At 47.3% G+C, this 20,484-nt stretch overlaps 1 protein-coding gene across 3 annotated transcripts in view; it reads right to left on the bottom strand.

Moving 5' to 3' along the window:
- The window catches only part of PDLIM2 (PDZ and LIM domain 2 (mystique)), a 53,977-nt gene that overhangs the window by 24,308 nt on the left and 9,185 nt on the right, over positions 1–20,484 (bottom strand). For 2 of the 3 annotated variants that reach the window (XM_015414203.1, XM_015414204.1), the window contains exons 2-3: positions 13,701–13,839; positions 3,730–3,881 (exon numbers count right to left, since the gene is read on the bottom strand). In XM_015414203.1, coding sequence (XP_015269689.1) covers positions 3,730–3,881; positions 13,701–13,839 — 291 coding nt within the window. Of the gene's footprint in view, positions 1–3,729; positions 3,882–13,700; positions 13,840–18,333; positions 18,401–20,484 lie in introns of those variants that run through there. The other variant, XM_015414205.1, reaches the window with a different exon arrangement.

Genomic DNA, 20,484 nt, shown 5'->3' with positions numbered 1-20,484 from the left:
GGAGCTGCTGTAGCTTGGTTTGTCAGTTTTGGGGTGGTGCCAAGATGCCATTAGGACTTTCCGAGCCTCGTCAGGCATCCGTTGCACGTCAAAAGTAGACACAAACAAGGAAAAAGGAAACTGCTGTGAAGAGAGAGGACAAGGTGGAAGGACAGACTCGAGACGCATCTAGATTGGCGATGTGTGTGGCCTGGTTTCTACACCCAGCCCTGTTGCTTCACAAGCCCTCCTGTGCACACGCAATAGTGCCACGAAACATGCAAGCCAGAGCATGCCAGGGTGCACAAAAGAGGTATAAGAAGGTGCCCCACCAAGGCTCACCCAGCAGGTGTTGGGGTGGAGGGGGCAGTTTAACTCAAATACCTACAGGAGGAGTGGCTGATCTAAGCAGGGGAAGGTGAAAGGTGCAAAGAGGCTGCCTTCTGAAGGAGGAACTTGAATTAGGGATTCCCCAAGGATTCCCTTAGGCAGCACTATCTCGACTTAGCTTGCCAACAACTGGGGCAGGAGGCCAGATTCTGGAACCAGCCAGCATAGGGTGGGGAAGGAGAATCTCTGAGTCATGCCAGCAGGAGACCACACCCTGGACAGTGGCCTGCTGTCGAATGGTTTTACACAGTGCGTCCATCTCCCCCTGCTTCTCCCCTCCTCCAAACAAGTTTCACACACGTACAGTTTGAACCACTGAACACAGAAGACTCCGCTGCCCGCTTCCCCACTCTGGGTTAAGGCCAGCAGGCTCTTTGCCCCAAGGGCTACTTTACAGCTGATAGCTTTCCAGTCACATGCTGGCTCATGTGGGATTATTACAGGCCCAACTGGGTTTATGCAATAGGCCCAGGCAAATTCCGGCAGTGGTGGGGCCTGTAATTCCTCTTACAGCGGAATCTTTCTCCTCTGCAGGAGTCTCCTTGTGTGCAGTCGCTTGGCTTTCTCTAGACTTTACCCAAAACAAGAACAAGCTTTAACTGACAAATGCTGTCATTAATGGTTGAGAAAGGACATACAAGGTTAGCAGCCCAAGCTCCAGTGGGCTGAGGTTTTGACACACATCTGGTCTGTGGCTCCTTAAAATGGAAGGCCTTGCCCAGCTGCTTCCCAGAATGATATGCCTCCTTCTGGAGGCAGGCTCCCACTCATAGCTGGGGAAACTTAAGAAACTGTATGTGTTCTTCTGGCTCTCTCTGCTAGAGTTGCCACTGAGTTTTGAGCCTTTCAAGATGCACGTGTATGAAATAAAGTTTGGCTGCGTTTTCTCCTATGGGAGAGTCTGCACTCCCAGTGTCATCGCATGAGGAATGTGTACATTCTGGTCAGGTTTTCTAGTCCTCAAGGTAGAAGAAAGGAATTTGAAGCCACAGAAATGCTTACAGGCAGAGTGGGCCTCAAACACGTTTTGCAGGTGTCTGTCTTCTATACTCTCCCCTTATAGGCTAAATTCATGTTCAGGTAACCCTTTGCTGCCTCGTTGCCCCCAAAGCCTCTCCTCTTGTTCTGCCAGTGCCGAATCAGGGCTTACCCAAACCATTCAATCGCAAAACACACTCACACTGCAGAAATAAATAAATGAAGTTTTGCAAATTAAAACAGGTTGGTGCAATTTGTTCTAATGACAGCATTTGAGCTTCCTGGGCACAGCGCATGTGTACAGGCCACCCCATGTACAAAATGTATCCTGACTGCTGACACGGGAGTACAGCCCTCATGTACAGGGCAAACCAAGCTATCACTTCAAGTTGCCTTCAGTGTGGCACACGCAATCAAACACCGTCCCTTTCTTCTCCTCCCCACAAAAAACAGCCCCGGGGGCTGGAACCAGTCAGACCTGGACTGCGGCAAAAGGACTGCCAAAGCTGCTGCCTCCCTTTCCAGCTCACCCGCTCCAGCTTAGCTGTACACCATTTCCAAACCACCAACAGAGTCACAAAGCCAAGAAAGCAGATCCTGAACTGCATGCAACAGAAACTAATATCCAGACAACCTTCAAGTCAGGGAAGCAACCGTTTCACAAGCCTTTCACGCTCCTCCAGCTTAAAGGGCCTTTTTCCATATGGAGCCATGGCTCAAGTCCCAAGCACGCACACCACTGCTTTTCCCTCTCCCCCCAAATCAGGGATTCAAACAATTCCTCCCTGTATCTCCCAAAGTACATCCAGTACGATGGCTTTGATTTCATGGATCTGTGTGCACTATTTCAGTGCTTCTGATCCCCGCAGATTAGACATGTGCCAAGGAGGCCCGCAGCTAGCCATCTCATGGTGGGAGGTCCTACAGTACACGGGGGGCGGGGGCAAGGGAGGGGATATCATAAATCCAAGGTCAAACATCAAAAACCTAAACAGGTATTGCCCATAGTTGTTGAAGACTATTTCAATTTCTCTTTTTAAGTTTTAGTTTTTTTACTGAGAAGTGCCCAATGCCTTTGCACTCACTGGCTAGACTATTGGGAGCTCGAATATTTTATTACTGAGATCCTGAAAGTGTGTTGATCTTATTTCTCTCCAAGCAAGGAAACCTAAAGCCTTCTTTTTAAATGAAACATTCACGGAAAAGGGCTAGGAATACGCCTAAGGGGTCTATGGCTTTACAACAACACCAATCACTATAACCAACTGTTAATGGTGTAGGCTGGTGTCTCGGACATTTCCCACACTGCCGGTTGCATGCTGTGGGCCTCACCAGCTCTCCCTTCCTTCCCCCCACCAAATGGTCACAGTCCCCACTTTGGATAGTTCCCACCCAGTCTTTCTGAACATACACTTGAACATATGAAGCTTCCATATAGCAGATTAGACCACTGGTTTATTGATTCCGTTTTATCTTGTCTGATCAGCAGCATCTCACCAGGGTCTCAGGTGCAGTAAGGTCTTTCTCAGAGCCTCCTAATCCAAGATATTTTAACTGGGACTGAACCTAGGACCTTCTGCATGCACAGCTACTAAGTCACAGCCTCTTCTCCACTCCTGCTGCAACCAATTGTTCTCTTGTGTTGCAAGCGGTGTCCCTTATTCAACTTGGCCCTTCACGGGCACTTGGATTAAAATTCATTTCTTTGAAAGAAAATTACTGTGAACAGAGGCTAGTGTTTTTCTTGTGGTGCAGCCTTTGGCAGAGATGACAAAGGGAGTCAGAATCGATCTTTGGGACCTCTGTGCAGGATCCCTCATGTCTGACACTGGAATATCTGGACACTCTGCTGAACTTGGCAAGATCAGTTCTGAAAGTTGGCGTTGACAGGACCAGAATCAATCAGGGACAGATTAAGCAGCAGGCAGAGAGTTCCGTGGTGGCCATCTCCCACTAGCGAGGGGAAAAGATGAGCCACTGCAGTGCCAGAACTGAGAATCAAACCCAAGAACTAAAAAAGCCTCCCTAGTCTTGTTACCCAGTGGCACAACAACAGTTCTTAAGCTCCCTGAAACTGCAGAACTGAAGATTTGTCAAGCCTCTCACTTGTTCTTAACCCCAGGAGAAACACAAAAATATAGAGAAAAAAGACTTCAAGGTCCCCTGCAGGAAAAATTGTCCAAACTGTTGGCATACTTGACCATCAGGATACCTCACACGTGTTAGAGTGATTGGTACTTGATACTTTGCACAACTTCCAAGGACTCCAGGGTGAAAAAACTTGATAAATGTGGGAAACAGCCCAGCAGGGATTGCTGAGGATTGGAAGCCACACAGCAACGGCACCTGATTCATCTGAGACCAGCTTGCAGGCATCCTTACCTGTCCACCTGCAGCTGCAGCTGCCCAGAGCTCTGCTTTATCTTGTTCTGTGCCTCCACGTTGAGCATCTCGGCAGTGCTCTCGCCATTGATAGAGATGATGACATCGCCGGGGCGAAGATCACCGAGGGCTGCTTTGCTGCGTTCAGTCACCTGCATGCATAAGTGGGGGGGGAGGGGGAAGGTGCATAGAGTTGAGGACACAGAGCAGCACTCTTATTCCAAGTACACCAAGGGAAGGACAAGGAAGACAAGTAGGCATTCTACTCCTCAGTAGAGACAGCAGCTTCCAGGTGGGGCCTGGAAATCTGGAATTACAACTGATCTCCAGAGATCCTGGAGATTTTGGGGGTGGGGTCTGAGGATGGCAGGGTTGGGGGAGGGTAAGGACTTCACCGGGGTACAATGCCACAGAATCCACCTTCCAAAGCGGCCATCTTGTCCAGGTGAACTGATCTGTCGCCTGGAGATCAGCTGTAACAGCAGGATATCGCCAGTCACCACTGGGGGTTGGCAACCCTATCTCCAGATGACAGAGCTCAGCTCTCCTGGACAAGATGGCTGGTTTGGAGAATAGACGCTATGGCATTATACCCCCAATGAGGTCCCTCCCCTCCCCCAACTCTTGCCCTCCCCAAGTTCCATCCCCAAATCTCCAGGAGCTTCCCATCCCAGAAGTGGCAACCCAACTCCTCAGGGCCCTCAGGGAGTTGGAAAGACATAGCAGGTGTTGCTGTGCTTGCCTCTACTGGCTCCATCGAAAATAACCAAAGGATGTATCAGTGGATTGGTTAATAACATGGACTAAATTAACTGATACTCTGAGTCCACGCATTCACCCATATTAAGAATTAAAAATGGGTGTGCAGCTTTATGACTAATAGAAAGAGCTAATTAAGCCTGGCAGAAAAGTTCCAGAAGACTAACTGTGTTAAGGTTACAAAAAGTTATTATATATCAGCTGTGAAGTGATTTTGGCACAGCATCTTTAATGTACTAAGAGAGACAGCAAAGAGAAAAGTGGTATGTAGTCCATTACTGATATGTTTGGACAGATGGAAAAAAGACTGGGGGGAAAAGCATGGCTATCTACTGAAAAGTATGACAGCTCCAGCAAGATAACTCACTACAAATACTGGACATGATTGCTGTATCACCAGTAGAGGTATGGTGAGGGAAGTGTTGGTATAGTACGATTATGGACAAGCATACAGTATGTAAACAGTTAAGAGGAAGAAAGTTATATATTCAAGATTTATGAAAAGGTGGAGACCTTTTATTAATTCCTGGAATATGTCAAGACCATAGGAAGATGTGAAGGCTGAGATAGTACATTTAGCGTTTATTTCTATTTCTCAGTCTCCATTGTTATAAAGAGTCGTCTGTAAGTATCTAGATTTAAGGGTCATTAACTAGAATTACATAGCTAAACTTAAGTAGACTTTATAACATGCTGTATGCCTGTCTTGTAATGTTTATAATTTAATATAACGAATTAAAAAATTATATCTGTATTTTTTCTCTTTTCTGATTTAAGCTTTGTAATTATATATAACAACCAGTGTTCCCTCTAAGCTAAGTTAGTGTGAGCTGGCTCACAGTTTTTTGTGCTCCAGCTCACACATTTTTGTCCTAGCTCAGGAAGGATGGCTCCGGATCATACTAATTTATGCAGTAGCTCACTCACAACTTCAATGCCAGTAGCTCACAAAGTAGAATTTTTGCTCACAAGACTCCACAGAGGGTGCATTGATAACAACTACCAAAATGAACATTAGGTCCTGTTGCAGCTTTAAGACTAATACAAATCTGGCCTGGAGTTTTCTAGGCAAGATTCTCTGCCTTGCGCATTCATCAAGTAGAAAGGGGGGGGGAGTCATCCACCACTGCTTTACACCATGACACTTGGAAAAGGCTAGTCATGGGTACTGAGGTCCCAGAAAGCACAACGCAAGAGAGGCAAGACAACTTCCTAATAGGAGGATGAGGCATGCCATGTTACACAGAACTCCTCAGACAAAGTTTGCTGTCTATGCAGCTGAGCATTGGATAAACCAGTTTACAAGTGGAAACGGTTAAAAAGGAAAAAGAAAAAGCAGCAGTTTCACCACCACACCTTTAGGTCGCTCCAAGGCATGACAAATGCATGCTTCAAAAATGTATGTCTACTGGAAAAGATAGTTTAGGCAATTAAGACGATGACTAACTATATTACGTGCCCTTCATTCCAGCATACATAGTGTTGGGGTTTATGGATAAGTCTGTAGAAGGAGCACAGCTGCCAAAAGTTCTGCCAGCTTCTAAATGGAATGTGCCAATGACTTGAAACTAGTTACTTGAAACTAGGGATGGGCATGAACCAGCTAACGGCATTGGATAAACCAGTTTACAAGTGGAAACAGTTAAAAAGGAAAAAGAAAAAGCAGCAGTTTCACCACCACACCTTTAGGTCGCCCCAAGGCATGACAAATGCATGCTCCAAAAATGTATGTCTACTGGAAAAGATGGTTTAGGCAATTAAGACGATGACTGACTATATTACGTGCCCTTCATTCCAGCATACATAGTGTTGGGGTTTATGGATAAGTCTGTAGAAGGAGCACAGCTGCCAAAAGTTCTGCCAGCTTCTAAATGGAATGTGCCAATGACTTGAAACTAGTTACTTGAAACTAGGGATGGGCATGAACCAGCTAACGAGCCAAAATTCGGGCTGAACTTGGGCCAGTCAGAGCTTGGGAAATGATGTTCAGGAAAGGCACGTTCCCCGAACATTTACCAGAATTCTGGCCGGTTCAGTTTGGCTGTTTGGGGCCAGCCATTTAAGCCTAACAGTTGAGCGGCACCGGGTTCACCACTCAGCTGTTAGGTTTAAGTGGCTGGCAGCCATCTAACCCTTCGGTTTTACCCCTCCCCCCTTGAAGCAGCAGGGAGCAAAAATGAAGGGTGAAGTGGCAGCCAGTCATTTAAACCTGGGATCATAGTTTCTATTACAGAAAACACAAACAAACACTGTGATATGCTGGCTTACACATTCCGTAAAACATTTTACAATCAATATATAACTCTTACTATTATTTATTTATTTATTGAATTTATACCCCTCCCTATCCCACAAGTGGGCTCAGGGCGGCTTACAACATGTAGTCCATAAAACAATAAAACAGTAAAAGCCATAAAACAGTCAATAGCACAATCAACAATATCATCAAACCCCATGCCTCTTATCAGATGAACATAGGTGCTCCAGTGCCCAATAATAGTGTCTGCCAGAAGGCACTGTATGCATAAACAGGGGAGGCCAGAATGGTTGAACGTCTGCCGCCTCAATCAAAACCCTGGCGGAACAGCACCGTTTTACAGGCCCTGCAGAGCTGTAATAGGTCCCGCAGGGCCCTGATCGCAGGTGGGAGCATGTTCCACTAGGTCGGGGCAAGGGCCAAAAAAGCCCTTGCCCTGGTTGAAGCTAAGCGGACGTCCCTCAGGCCAGGGATCACCAGGAGGTGTTGATCAGAAGAGTGTAAAGCTCTCCGGGGCTCATAGAGGGAGAGGCGGTCGAGTAGGTATGATGGTCCCAGGCCACATAGGGCTTTAAAGGTCAAAACCAGAACCTTGAAACGGATCTGGTATTTGAAGTCTTCCTCAGAAATATTCCTATTGTCTTCAAAAGCCTTTTGAATTCTGCTGCCAGAATGCTCTCTACAAAAAGCTTGAAATTAACTCCATTTATAAAGAAAACTATTCTAAGTAATTCTATACAGCTGCGCGTTGGATAATCTCTTTCTTAAAGGTATAAAACACAATATAACACTGCCACAGCAAAATTCAGAAGGCTTTTGCATCTGGTTAGAGAAGAGGTTCAGGACTGGTTTGCTCCTAATATACACACTTAAGTGCCATTAAGAGGTAAGTTCTTAATACTATTTAAGAATGTTAAAAATTATTCAGTTCGATTGGGCTTAATGTTGTTTCTCGTTTCAATAACCATGGTTTATTCCAGAATGATACTTTTGAAGAAAATAAAATACTCCTGAGGTTTGAAGAGAGTATTTTGCCAGCCAAATTCAGAAAGCTTTTGCATCTGTTTAGAGAAGAGTTTAAGGACTGGCTCGCTCCCAATATAAAAACTGAATTATAACAAGAGGCTGATAACTTTGAAGACAACAGGAATACTCCTGAGAAAGACTTTGATGAAACAAGCTTACATCCAGGTGCTCATAGTAACATCATGAGGATGTAACATCATGATGATGGGCTTCTCTTTGTAATATTAGAAGGATGTACTACACTTTGTGTTATTATAAGGATGTACTTCTCTATAATGTGACATAAGATTTATATACTGATTGTAAAATGTTTAGCTAAACGTGTTAGCCAGCATATCACAGTGTTTGTTTGTGCAGGCTTGCCGCAGCAGGGAGAAAGGTGGAAGGGAATTCTTCACCCCCTTTCTCCTGGCTATGGCAAACTGCAGCCAGGAGAAAGGGGCAGCTGAACTTGCCAGACCGGTTCGGTTTCGGTAGGGCCTGTTCAGTTTGGGGTTCGGTTTGGGGGCCACCCCAAATCCCAAACCGAACCGCCTTTTTTAGGTTCGTGCCCATCTCTACTTGAAACAGCAAAACCTGCAGGGACTGTATAATTATGGGGAAAGGACAGATAAAAATCCACAAAAGGGATAGAAAAGATAAAAAACCAACAAAGGCCCCGGTCACATGGGAGACTTTGGCCCGGGAGAGGGACGGATCGGGGGCGCAGCAAATGGGAGCGATCTCACCGCAACATCTGGAAAGCGGCGCGCACCCGTCCCTAATCCATCCCTAAACCCTGAAAACCCGCTGCGAAAAAGAACCTCCTACAGAGGACTTACCTGAAGCATCACTGCAAATGCGGCCGTGGGATCACCGCTGCGACCGTCGTCCGGATCAATCCAGGCTCCCCGCCAAACTGCGCATGTGCACACATGCGCAGTTCGGCTGTCACGCACTTTCTTTAGTGGCTTCCCCCCGGCATCTGATCGTGCCGGGGAGGAAGTGCGTGGCGGCTCAGGGGATCTATGTGATCCTGCTGCCGCGTCTCTCTTTTGGTGCGGCTTTAGAAAGCTGCACTTTGCCCGTGCTATTCCCCCCCGTGTGGCAGGGGCCAAAGTTTCAGATTACTACCTTTCATTAGCTATCACAAACAATTATATAGTTAGTACTCTCATAGCACTTACATGGTTCAAAACACTCCATGCACATCATCACAGTAATTACATAATCTGGATATAAATAAGTACAGATATCTTGAAATTTCTTAGCCTTCTTGGTTCCCCAGCTCAGTTTTTTGTTCAACTGCAGCAATTGACAAATCTTTATTTCATATTGCACAAAAGTTTGGCAACATCTTGTTGCGTAGTAATGTATTACGAAGATGTACAAATTAGTCAAATTACTAATAGCGAGCCAATGGGGTGCAGGGGCTTGAGTGCCGTCCGAGGACCAGGGACACTGAGGTTCAAACCTCCCTTCAGCCATGAAGCTCACTGAGTGACCATAGACCAATCATCTCCTTTCACGCCTAGCCTACTCACTGGGTCATTGTGAACATAAGAACATAGGAGACGCCAATGTTGGATCAGGCCAAAGGCCCATCCAGTCCAACACTCTGTATCACACAGTGGCCAAAAATACCAGTGCCATCAGGAGGTCCACCAGTGGGGCCAGGACATTAGAAGCCCTCCCACTGTTGACCCCCCCCCCAAGCACCAAGAAGACAGAGCATCACTTGCCCCAGAGCCCCTATCTATACCTTGTGGCTAATAGCCACTGATGGACCTCTGCTCCATATGCTTATCTAATTCCCTTTTGAAGCCGTCCATGCTTGTAGCCGCCACCACTTCCTGTGGCAGTGAATTCCATGTGTTAATCACTCTCTGGGTGAAGAAGTACTTCCTTTTATTTAATCGTGGTTATAATATGGGAAAGGAGAGAACCACCCTGAGCTCCTTAGAAGAAGGGATGGCTAAAGAAATGCAGTGAATAAATAAAAACACTAAAAACAAATCAACCCGCTGCAACCTCGTCAACTCTCCTATTAATCAATATATTTGAAAATAATTTTTTTTACGGGCAAGTCATTATCTGAAAGTTTCTGACATGTTTGCATTTCAGGCCAGCTTTCTGCAACATACAGTTGAAAATTGGCTACATTTGTAGGGTTGCCAGCCGACCAGCAGGAGAGATACCAGGGATTGAACTTGGGACCTTCTGCATGCCAGGAAGATGCTCTACCACTGAGCCACAGCCCCCCACAAGTAGGAAGTGTTGGGGACGGAGGGAATGGCATTGGACCAACAACACAATGCAAATTCCAGGAAATACCTGGAAGTGCCATCATATTGTCCACATGATATCAGTTCCAAGTATTTGTGTCACACCATGAAATGACACCACCTTTTTGAACAATGTTCCTCTTGCCAGCAGGCAACAGAAAGGGAGGCCAGTCTCCCGATACACTTGCATTCGGCGTCCCTGCACCTGAAGACCACTGTGAAACCTGAAAACGTGCACATTCCACAACCGCAGCTTTCATTTGTTTCAAAATGCGGCAGCCACGTTTCCTACAAAGGGTTTGCTCACATTTATGATGAGGTCCTTCCGGAATGCTGGCTCACTTAAGATGCGAAATAAGAAGGCTACTGCCAATGAAAATTATTTGCCCGGTCGTCCTAGGAAGCAAAGGACGCTTTATATTCCTTGTGGTTAAGACAAGGCTGCTCTGTTCCTTAACACAGATCCAGAGAAACTGGCCTACAAGAAGAGAAAGGCAATCACAGGCGTTGCTTTCAGAGAGGGGCCGTGGCTCAGTGACAGAGCATCTGGTTTGAATGCAGAACATCCCAGGTTCAGTCCCCAGGATTTCCAGTTAAATGAATCATGTAGCAAATTATGCGAAAGATCTGTACTCTAACCTGAGACTTTGGGGAACTGCTGCCACTCAAAGCAGACAATACTGACCTTGACACGGAAATGCTCTGACTCGGCACAAAGCAGCTTCATGTGCATGCATTCATCCGGTGAATCATTTACAGTTAGCCTGGGATAAACCCAGCTTACTTACAAATGCAAAGGATTAATCAGAGGCTAAAACGAACATGGAGTTAAGAAACAGCCCCTAACCTAATCAAATGTATGAGTCCTGCAGCTGATTTGTCTCAATTAATCCCAGAAAAACAATCACATAAGCAATAGCGGAGCTCTCTTTGTATGCAGAGGAGATGGAGAGAATGCCAAGCTTCCCACTAATACACACTAACCCAAATGGAGAGAACGATGGGGCACAGCTGAACCATTCAAAACTCTTTTGGCAGAGCAACAAAGTTTGTTGATTCAGGATAGCAAATCAGAAGCCACCTGCAGGCAGCCTAAGTCAAAGGAACAAGTCCCTCGCAGTAAAAAAATGCCTTTGGGCCTGGCCCCTACAAACTAGTCCCTAAATGACTAACAGACACCATCATTCTGGCACATGGAAGACTAAACTCAGGTGGACTCGGAAGTTAAAACGGCCCAGGCACAAGCCAGGATGAGGACCTCTGCTTACATGCTGACACCACAGGGGTCCTTCGGCTCAGACGTGCCCAGTGGCACCAAAGATGGGTTTGGTTCATCTGTTGCTACCTCCTAGGGCTGCCAACTCCTAGTTGGGAAATTCCTGGAAATTGGTGGGGTTTTTTTTGGGGGGGGGGGCTGAGTTTGGGGAGGGATCCACCTTCCAAAGCAGCCTTTTTCTCCAGGGGATCTGACCTCTGTTGTCTGGAGATCAGTTGACATTCCAGCAGGCGTCCAGGCCCCACCTGGAAGATGGCAACCCTACAGAGTGCTGGACAAGGCAATGGGTGAGCCACTGGCCTCTGACGCGCCAACAGAGCTACTGGGGCTTGGCTCCACTTGCTCCTGGCTGCCTGTGGAGCTTTAGGGCAGCAGCCCAGCAGGAACTTTCCCTGTAAGTTCAACAGCCAGTCCCCCCCCCCCAAAACTCTTAACACTGATGCTGGTCAGAAGAGCAACCTGCCAAGGCACATTCTACTCCTCCTCAGCCAGGCCAAAACGCAGGGGAAATTCCCTTAGTCCACAAAAGCATCCAAGGCAAAGTCAGGAAGAAATACATTAGACCCCTCCTGCTTGCAGTCGACCTGGACACAGAAACCCCGTTCCCATGGAGTAGGATTCCTGAAAAGATGGTAAACAGGATCTGTTCTCCTCATTAGTCTGAAGGGTCATGCTTGGCTCAGCGCCAAAGCCGGAGAAAGAAATGGCTTCCTTTACAGCCTCGACCCCAAGCAACTTCACAGCCCTCTAAAGCAGACAAAATGCTCAGCATTCCAGGATGTCCTGCAAACCCCATAGACTTTCAGTGAGGGAGCAGCCCAGCCAAGCAAACTCCTCTCTCCGACTTCTCCAAAGGAAATTCCACTCTCCACTCAGGGCTCGCTGCAAAGCTTTCAGCAAGACAGAGCATAATTGGTCAGTGGGAATACAGAGCCTCCTTGTTCAAGGCCTTGCTGTGGCTTCCAGCTGCAGTCTAAGCCCTTGAATCTAGCCTTGTGGGTAATGGCAGCTGCATTGCCAAAACTCTAGTGGGACATAAAGGCTACCTCCTGCAGCCCCACCAGTGATGCCTCTTCCCCAATCAGAGCTCTCTCAGAGTCTTAAGATCGTGCACAGCACACCTGTTCAGCTTCATTTCTGGGCCAACCTACTGATCTGTCCAAGCCAGCATTCTGTATCCAGGGGGAGTGTGGAATACAAAGACCAGACAAGATCAACTCCCTCCATTAAGACCAATATACATACAACACTGGAGGGAGTGCTAAGATTCCTGGATGTGAAATACAGCTGCAAAAATCAGTCCTGAGAAGAGCGACTATATGGATTGGGACCATGGCTAAAGTAGGAGGAACAACTATTCCCTTCTGTGCCATTCCCCTGGTTGGAAATACTCCTCTTCCCTCTTGAGTGCTTTAAGCCTCAGGAGGGAAAGAAAGCAGGTACCAGTTTTTTGCTTTATTTATTCCTGATGTTTCAAGCAGCTGGGGTGCTTCCAGAGAAACAGCAACGGGAATAATCAAACCCCCAGCTTCCCTGCTTCCAGAGTCCTCATCCCCTGTGACTGCTTTTTGCAGATAAAACACACACATATAGTTTTGTTCGTAGTAAAGTGAGTACAAAGGTATGCTGCATGAAGAAGTACTGGGAGCTCAAGCAGGAGAAAGTGGCAGGGTAGAAACCTTTGCAGAAATACTTTGTGGGTTTCAAAATGATCTCCATATCATGCTGCAGGAAGGACTGACATCCTACCACTTAGAGGACTGACTTGGGGGGGGTGTGATTCTGCTTGAAGGAACATCCTCCACACCATTCACCTGTGACATTCATGCCTTCAGTTCCAGCCGCTGGAACTCCATGTTGGTTGGAGAGTCTGGCTGCTTCCAGGGTAATAGCTCTGAACAGTATTGCTTTGGCTAAGGGTTCCTCGACTCCTCATCTGCAGCTAGCTTTGCCTGAAGGCCTCTTTGAGAGTGTAACATAGTGGCAGAGAAGCCAAGTCCCCTGCATGCACTGTCACTCTATCTGCAATCATTCTTGCCTCTGGACTGGCAACTGGGTGACAGCCGGATCCCATTCGAGAAGCCCAATTTACTCTTAGAGCTGTCGTTTGCTGATTCTTAACCCTCTTGGAGGTCAAGTCTTTCTTATTTATTCCTCATGCAGCAAGACACTGTCCTGGTTCTATTTTCCAGTGAACTAACAGAGGTAGGCATCATGTTTCATGCAAAAACTTCTCTTCCTCAATGATATTCACTGAGCAACCAGTAGGCCAGAAGGTAAATTTTGATGTATGGCATGGACATGCATTCAAGTGACCTGCATTCATCACCAGAACTCATTCCTGGCCCTTTTACAAATCTGAAACAAATCATGAGAGAAGGATTCTTACCTTAGACACCATGATGGGCTTCCTGAAGTCCCTTCCGCCATTTATGCGGAAGCCCCAGGGGGCAGGGCCAACAAGGTTCACGCTCACAGACATGACAGTTTCACTGGCACTGGAAAAGCAATCACGGGACTCTACGGGCCTGAAAAGATAAGAGGGACACATATAGAAATATGGGATTTCTAAAGTACTTTGTACAAGAAAGAAGGTGCAGCAGAAATGCGGGTATTATTTGTTAAACTGGGGGACCCGCAACAACTTGTGAGAGCATCTCATTTCCCCCTCATCCACTATTTCCTCCTTCCCTTCCATGAAAGCCTCTATGGCAGGGGTGTCGAACTCATTTGTTATGAGGGCCGAATGTGACATAAACGAGACCTTGTTGGGCCGGGCCATGTGTGTCATAAAATGTAATGCCAGGTAGCGGAGGTATAAACGTTTCAATGGACACAAACACAAAGGTTTTTTTTTAACTTAAAATAAAAACATGCTTAAAACATTAGCACTCTTGCAATATTTTGTTTATTTAACAGTGTCTGATAACTGACACTTCTTGCTTTGAATTATTGCATCAAAATGTCTGTGCTGTTGCAATCTCAAGTATGCTGTTCAGCTGTGTGTATCTGTAAGCTGCAAACCTACAATGACGCAGCAGCAGCAGAACTGGAAGAAGAAGCAGAAGACAGCCAGTTCCACTGCAGGCCTGATAGAAGCCATCCAGGGGCCTGATCCGGCCCCTGGGCCTACTCTATAGCCTCTCCCCCTTTCCTGCTTCCTTCTCTCCTTCCCACCCACCAGCCAACCTATCTTTATCTGCCACTCTAGCTTCAGCTTTCCTTCCTTCCCTCCGCTTGGTAGCCTCTCCCTGGGAGAACTACAGGCAGTTTTGGCTGTCCAGCTTAGCTGGACTGAGTTGTGCGGTGCTGGCCAATGGTCTAACTTGCATTGGGGGGACTCACTATATCCCTATCTCCACACTATTTCCTCTTTCCTTCCTCCTGGCAGCCCCCATATCCACACCTTTTGCTACTTCCTTCCCTTCTCCTGCTCACCAACCCACCTTTATCTGCCCTCTGTTTTCAGCTACATTTAATATGCACCATACCTGCCTTTCTCCACAAAGGGACCCAAAGCAGCTTACATCATTCCCCTCACCTCCATTTTATCCACTCAACAACCTTGTGAAGTAGGTTAGGCTGAGAATGTGTGATTGGCCCAAGGTCACCAAGGCAGAATTGAGATTTGAACCTGGGTCTCCCAGATCCTAGTCTGAAATGCTAACTACGGCACAACACTGGCTTTCATGGCATAGCTGCTTTTGAATAGTAGGAAGTAGCCAGTCCTGGGCGAGTCATGCAAATCGCATGGCAGCAAGATTTCCAGTAGCTATGGCTGAGTCTGGCCTCGGTGAGTCCTCCCTCAAAGGCCAAAACAGCCATGGAAAGGGCCCTGCCCCCTCCTGCTGCCTTTCACTGACAGAAACCAAGGCTTCAACTGGCAATACTGTTGCGGTTGCCTAGCAACAGCCACAGAGGCATTTGTTTGTTAAAGCTATAAGTGCTGCTTCTATTATTTGTTGTGGGGTTAACCCTCCCATCCTTGGGTTTGTTTGTTTTTAGACTTCAGATGGATCTGTAAACCTGAGGCTTTTCTTAGTCTTTTCTCAGGTTTCTCAAGGTTGTAGAAAGATCTATCTTGGCCCCGGTCACGCGAAAAGTTTTGGGCCGGGAGAGGGACTGATCAGGGGCGCAGCAAACGGCCATGATCCCACTGCAACATCTGGGAAACGTTGAGCACCCGTCCCCGATCCGGCCCAAAACCCGCATCTAAACTAAACCACCTCCTGAGGAGGTCTTACCTGAACGGCCGCGGCAAGCGCAGCTGTGGGATCGCCGGCGCGTCCTTCTGCCAGCGCATCCCTGGCTCCTGGCCGAACTGCGCATGCATGCGCAGCCGGCTGCCTCGGTCTCCTGACCATGGCTTCCTCCCCGGCATCTGATCGTGCCGGGAAGCAACGGCGCCGCGGCTCATGGGATCCATGGGATCCCGCCGCAGCATGTCTATTTTGGTGCGGCTTTAAAAAGCTGCACTTTGCCGGTGTTTTTTTCCCCCGTGTGGCAGGGGCCCTTGTATGTTCATGGCTCCAGTCTCTGGATTTAAGTATCCACAGATTTGACTGCAATGAAAATTAGCTGTATTGCTTGCATGTCAAAGCAGGGGGAAAACCAGGAGCTTGTTGGCCATAAAAGTCGCTTAGATGTACCATGGTATTGTTTCAAGAACCCATGGACCTCAGTCATCAATCCTTGGAGATCAAATGTTACATGTTGGAGCTTCACTGTTTGCATTTTCAGGAAAGGTCCTGATTCCCACCGATTTCCACTGCATTTTCCTCTGTTTCTTTCTTTCAATCTAATACTTCTCATTTTCTCCCTTCCCAGTTCTCTGCATTCATGAATAAATGGTTAATCACCTACACTTGTTTCCTTGGATGTACCTGTGTTTTACTTTGTAGAAAGCTCTTTTTATTTTGATTATCATCACACTAATGCAATGACAAAATAATGATGTTAATTATTTTAAAAAATCACTGATGCTGGTTTTGTGCAAAAGGATGAGATGAACCTTTAAAAAGATGATAGTCCTTCCTGAAAAACCTGAATAGCGTTGTGACTGTTCACACAGGACCCTAGGATGGCACAACTTGCATTTTAAAGAAATCACCACAAATCAGATGGGGGGGGGGAATGAGACAAAAAAAACCCCAAATAATACTAGAATGCCATGTGTTGATTATGACGGCATCTAGATTGTCTGTAACTAGTAAAATATTGGTGGCAATTTCAATCTAAATTGCTAGCCCGGAGCCAGACCTCAAGGCCACAGACTTGAAGCTGCCCCCAGTTCTCAACGGCAGCCTCCAAACCGCTGAACATATGGAAGCATTAAGTGCAACATGAAATGATGCAAAACTAAACATTATCAGGCACCCTGCTCCAGCATCATGGCAGCTAGACTGTACAATATTTATTTGTTGGCACTGAAGATTCCACCATCATTTATGCACCTGTAGGATTACCCAATCTCATAAAAGTTAGGCCCAAGTTACAGCCTAGAAGATCAAAGCACTGCCTTACAGATTTGGGCCACAGCGCAGTGGCACCTTGTGCTTCAGGGGAGCTGCCTGTTTTGGTTTTTTTAACTGGGAAACTGGGATTGCCTGAACAGCATCTGATAGGTCAGGCGGTTGAGCTTATTGGGGCCCGGCGGGTCAGAGCACAGAGTCAATATTAAAGCCTCTTGGTGCCACTTTTTAAAAAATTCTGTAAAAGGCTGAGAATGAACCCTGGAGAAAATATAGCTCAGCTCCTTGCTTCTGGCCTGTTTCCCTGAGATTTAACCCCTTCCCTAGAGAAGGAGGCTAAAACTCCAGATGAAACTTCAAGGTCTGGCAGTCCTATTCCTCCCCTCAACTGCACTAGAAATACAAGTGACAGAACGAAGCAAAAGAGAACCTGATCTCCTGGTCACAGCTGAAGACACAGAGGTCCCCTCCATTGACAAGAAAAGCTAGAGGCCAGTGGACTGCAGAATGGTCCACTACGGTAGGTGACAGGGCAGCACACCAAAGACACAAGGGACCAGAGCAGTACCCCTTACTGGCATTATGCACCAGTCCTGATGTACACATGACCCTGCTGAGCTGGCACCCAGAAGTACAGGGCTGGTGCAACTAATGTTTTCCTCTCTCCACGGCCACGTCATCATGACTACCTGCGGAAAGCTTCTCTTCCCTGCTGAGACCTATAAGCCTGGGCACAGCAGCAGTATATGAATGGTTTAAGCCCATCTGGTTCTTCCGATGACAGCAGAATGAGTCTGTCTACCCACAGCCAGGACGTGAGACAAATTACGACTCCTCAATCCTAGCAATTCCCATTGGAGAGCTAGAAATACAGTTGTGAAGGCGTAGTGCTCGGATGCTCATCCTTTCATGTTTCTTAGGGCTGTTCGAAGCTCTGGCTTCAGAAATTCTTGGACCTCTGGGGGAAATGCCTGGGGAGAGGGGTGCTTGGAGGGGGAGGGGGCTCAGTGTGAACATAATTCAAGAGAGTTCATCCTCCCAAACTGCCACTCCTCCGAGGCATCTGAGCTCTGCACTCTGGAGATCAACTGTAATTCTGGGAGAACTCCAGGCCCCACCCAGAGGTTGGCAACTCTTATCTTTCCCCCCCCCACTTCCTCTCTATAAGAGAAGTAACCTGTTTGTCAACGTAGCCCGTAAGACACCATCTACATTGATGGTCCAGAATAACAAGAGAATGTTATCTTTGGAATCCAACCCCCCCCAGAATTGTGATTTCTGGCAGGAATGGAGCCACTGAAGCCACAAAATGTTACAAAGACAATTCAGTGGATCTAGGACTGCCAACCTCCAGGTGGGGCCTGGAGATCCCCCAGAGTTTACAGCTCATCTCCAGACTATAGGAATCAGGTCCCTTGGAGAAAATGGCTGCTGTGGAGAGTGGGCTCTATGGCATTATACCCCACTGAGGTCTTGACCCACTCCCAAATCTCCAAAAATTTCCCAATGTGGAGCTGGCACCCCTAAGTAGACCCCAGATCCCAGGCCTACCTCTACAACTCCAAAATGAGGCACAGCACGGTGATTTTCGCCAAAGCAACAGCTCCGCAGGTCCCACTTCTGCAGCGTAATCAGTACAAGTGTCTCCAGAAGGGGAACTGGAAGGCTCAAAGGGGATTGGTTCCTGTACCACATGACGTGACCAACATTTGCCTTCCTCTCACATCCGCCACAAGCCTGCAAGTTCCTCCTTACAGGCCACAAGTACTTAACAGGGGAAAAACAAACTATAAGCAAAGAAGGGGCCTGACCACTCATATAGATCTAACTAGATAAGAAGGCTGCAGGAAGGAACACCAAAATCAGCAACAGACATGCTCTCCGCATCGGAACCAGACTGGATGTTAAGACTTTATCTTGGGTTACTCCTATACTGCACTTAGGGCATGGCAAATCAGTTATCCTGCACAAGCTGTGCCACTGCCCACCCTCGATTTACATTCTGCAGATGTGGGCGATGGCAAACACAACATTGGATTTGGTCACCCTAAAGGCCCTGCTCCACTGATGCCTTGGATAAAGCTCTCTCTCTCTCAGCGTATCCTGCCTCACAGCATTGTTATGAGGATAAAAATAAATATACTGCAGCCTTGCGAATAAAGCATACCCCAAGCGTTCAAGGTTGCAAGAAGCCAAAGGTCCTGAAACCAAAACAAGAGATGCAGCAATGGAAGCTCCAAATGCTGCTTCTCCAGGGCCTCAGCCCTTCCCCAGCACAGGGCGGCTCCCTTATCTGCCACTCAGGGCAACTGTTATTTTGTGCAAACAGAAGGGGTGGCTAAGTCGACCCTTAGCATACTATCACCAGCCCTAAGCCTGTGAGAAAGGAAGATAAATATATGATGAAACTATATAAGGCCAGATTTACTGTTGGCTTCCCCTACCAAAAAGGAAGCAACTGGCATGGATTTACTTCTGCTTCTTTTATATTGGGACTGTAATACTTTACTGGAGTTTTATTGTATCTTGTTTAGGAAAAAAGCTTTAAAAGCCTGCAGGGCTAGCATGCAGCATATACATTACAGAAAATATTTTTTTCCTAAATATCGCAGGTAAAACTGGATGATTTTTGGAAGCAGGGATCTGTTTTCCAATGACACTCCTTTGCAAACCCCCATGCACGCTGATGGTACTAATAATTGTTACGGCTACAGTGTCTGAACATTCATTTAAAGGAACACATCGATCACCTACGTAGGAGTCCTTGATTAACTGTGGAAGAGATTTTAAAACTATTTTTAATAAAAGTATTTATTAAAGAAAAACAGAAATGGCAAACACCATCTTAGAAGAGGCGTGTGTGGGAAGAGAAAAGGCTTCTTCTGTTTGTTACACAGCTGTGCTTTATCTGAAGTACTATGGCTTTTTCTCACACGAAAAGATATGCATATTTATTGCGTGAATCGAGTAAACCAGAGGTGTCAAACTCATTTGTTACGAGGGCCATATCTGACATAAATGTCATTTTGTCAGGCTGGGCCACGTGTGCCATAAAATGTAACACAAGGTATCAGAGATCTCTTATCTTATATATAAAGCTAATTTCGTGTGAGTCCTGGAACACGCTCCCAGAGGCTTTGGCCAGGAGACCTGTCGATCACACGGTCTCGCCACCCATTGGTGGCTGCATTGGCATGGTCCCGCCCAGAGGTCGATTCGGGGGAATCGCGGGGGATCGCTGTTCCCCCGGGTGAAGGGTGGGGGGGCACACGACTAAGCCCCGCCCCCTGCTTCCGGCCGCCCCGCTTCCGGCCCTCATTCAGCCAGGAGGAGGCAGGAGAAGAGGGAGGGTAAGTTGCTTCCTCCCCGCCTCTCCCCACCCCTGCCTGCCTGGGGCCAGGGAGGGCCTTGGCGGGGCTTCCTTGCACTCCCGCTGGCCTTGCAGGTCCACCGCCGGGCCCCTGATGGGGCTTGGCAATGGAGCCGCAAGGCCGTTGGGGGCGGGGGGGCTTGGCAGGGCTTCTCCGTGCTCCCGCCGGCCTCACAGCTCCACCGCCGGGCTCGACGGGGGCTCGGCGAGAGCTGAAACCAGGGCGGCCGCCAGAATTGTTGGGAGGAGGGACTGAAAACAAAGTATAAATGCCTGGATTTTCTGTGTATTTTCCGTAGCAATGTGGTCATCTGCCCCCATGCTTGGTTTAT

Source organism: Gekko japonicus, unplaced genomic scaffold (assembly GCF_001447785.1).
Source record: "Gekko japonicus isolate JY-2015 unplaced genomic scaffold, Gekko_japonicus_V1.1 scaffold9, whole genome shotgun sequence".
Lineage (NCBI taxonomy): Eukaryota > Metazoa > Chordata > Lepidosauria > Squamata > Gekkonidae > Gekko > Gekko japonicus.
This window is presented reverse-complemented; position numbering and strand designations above follow the sequence as displayed.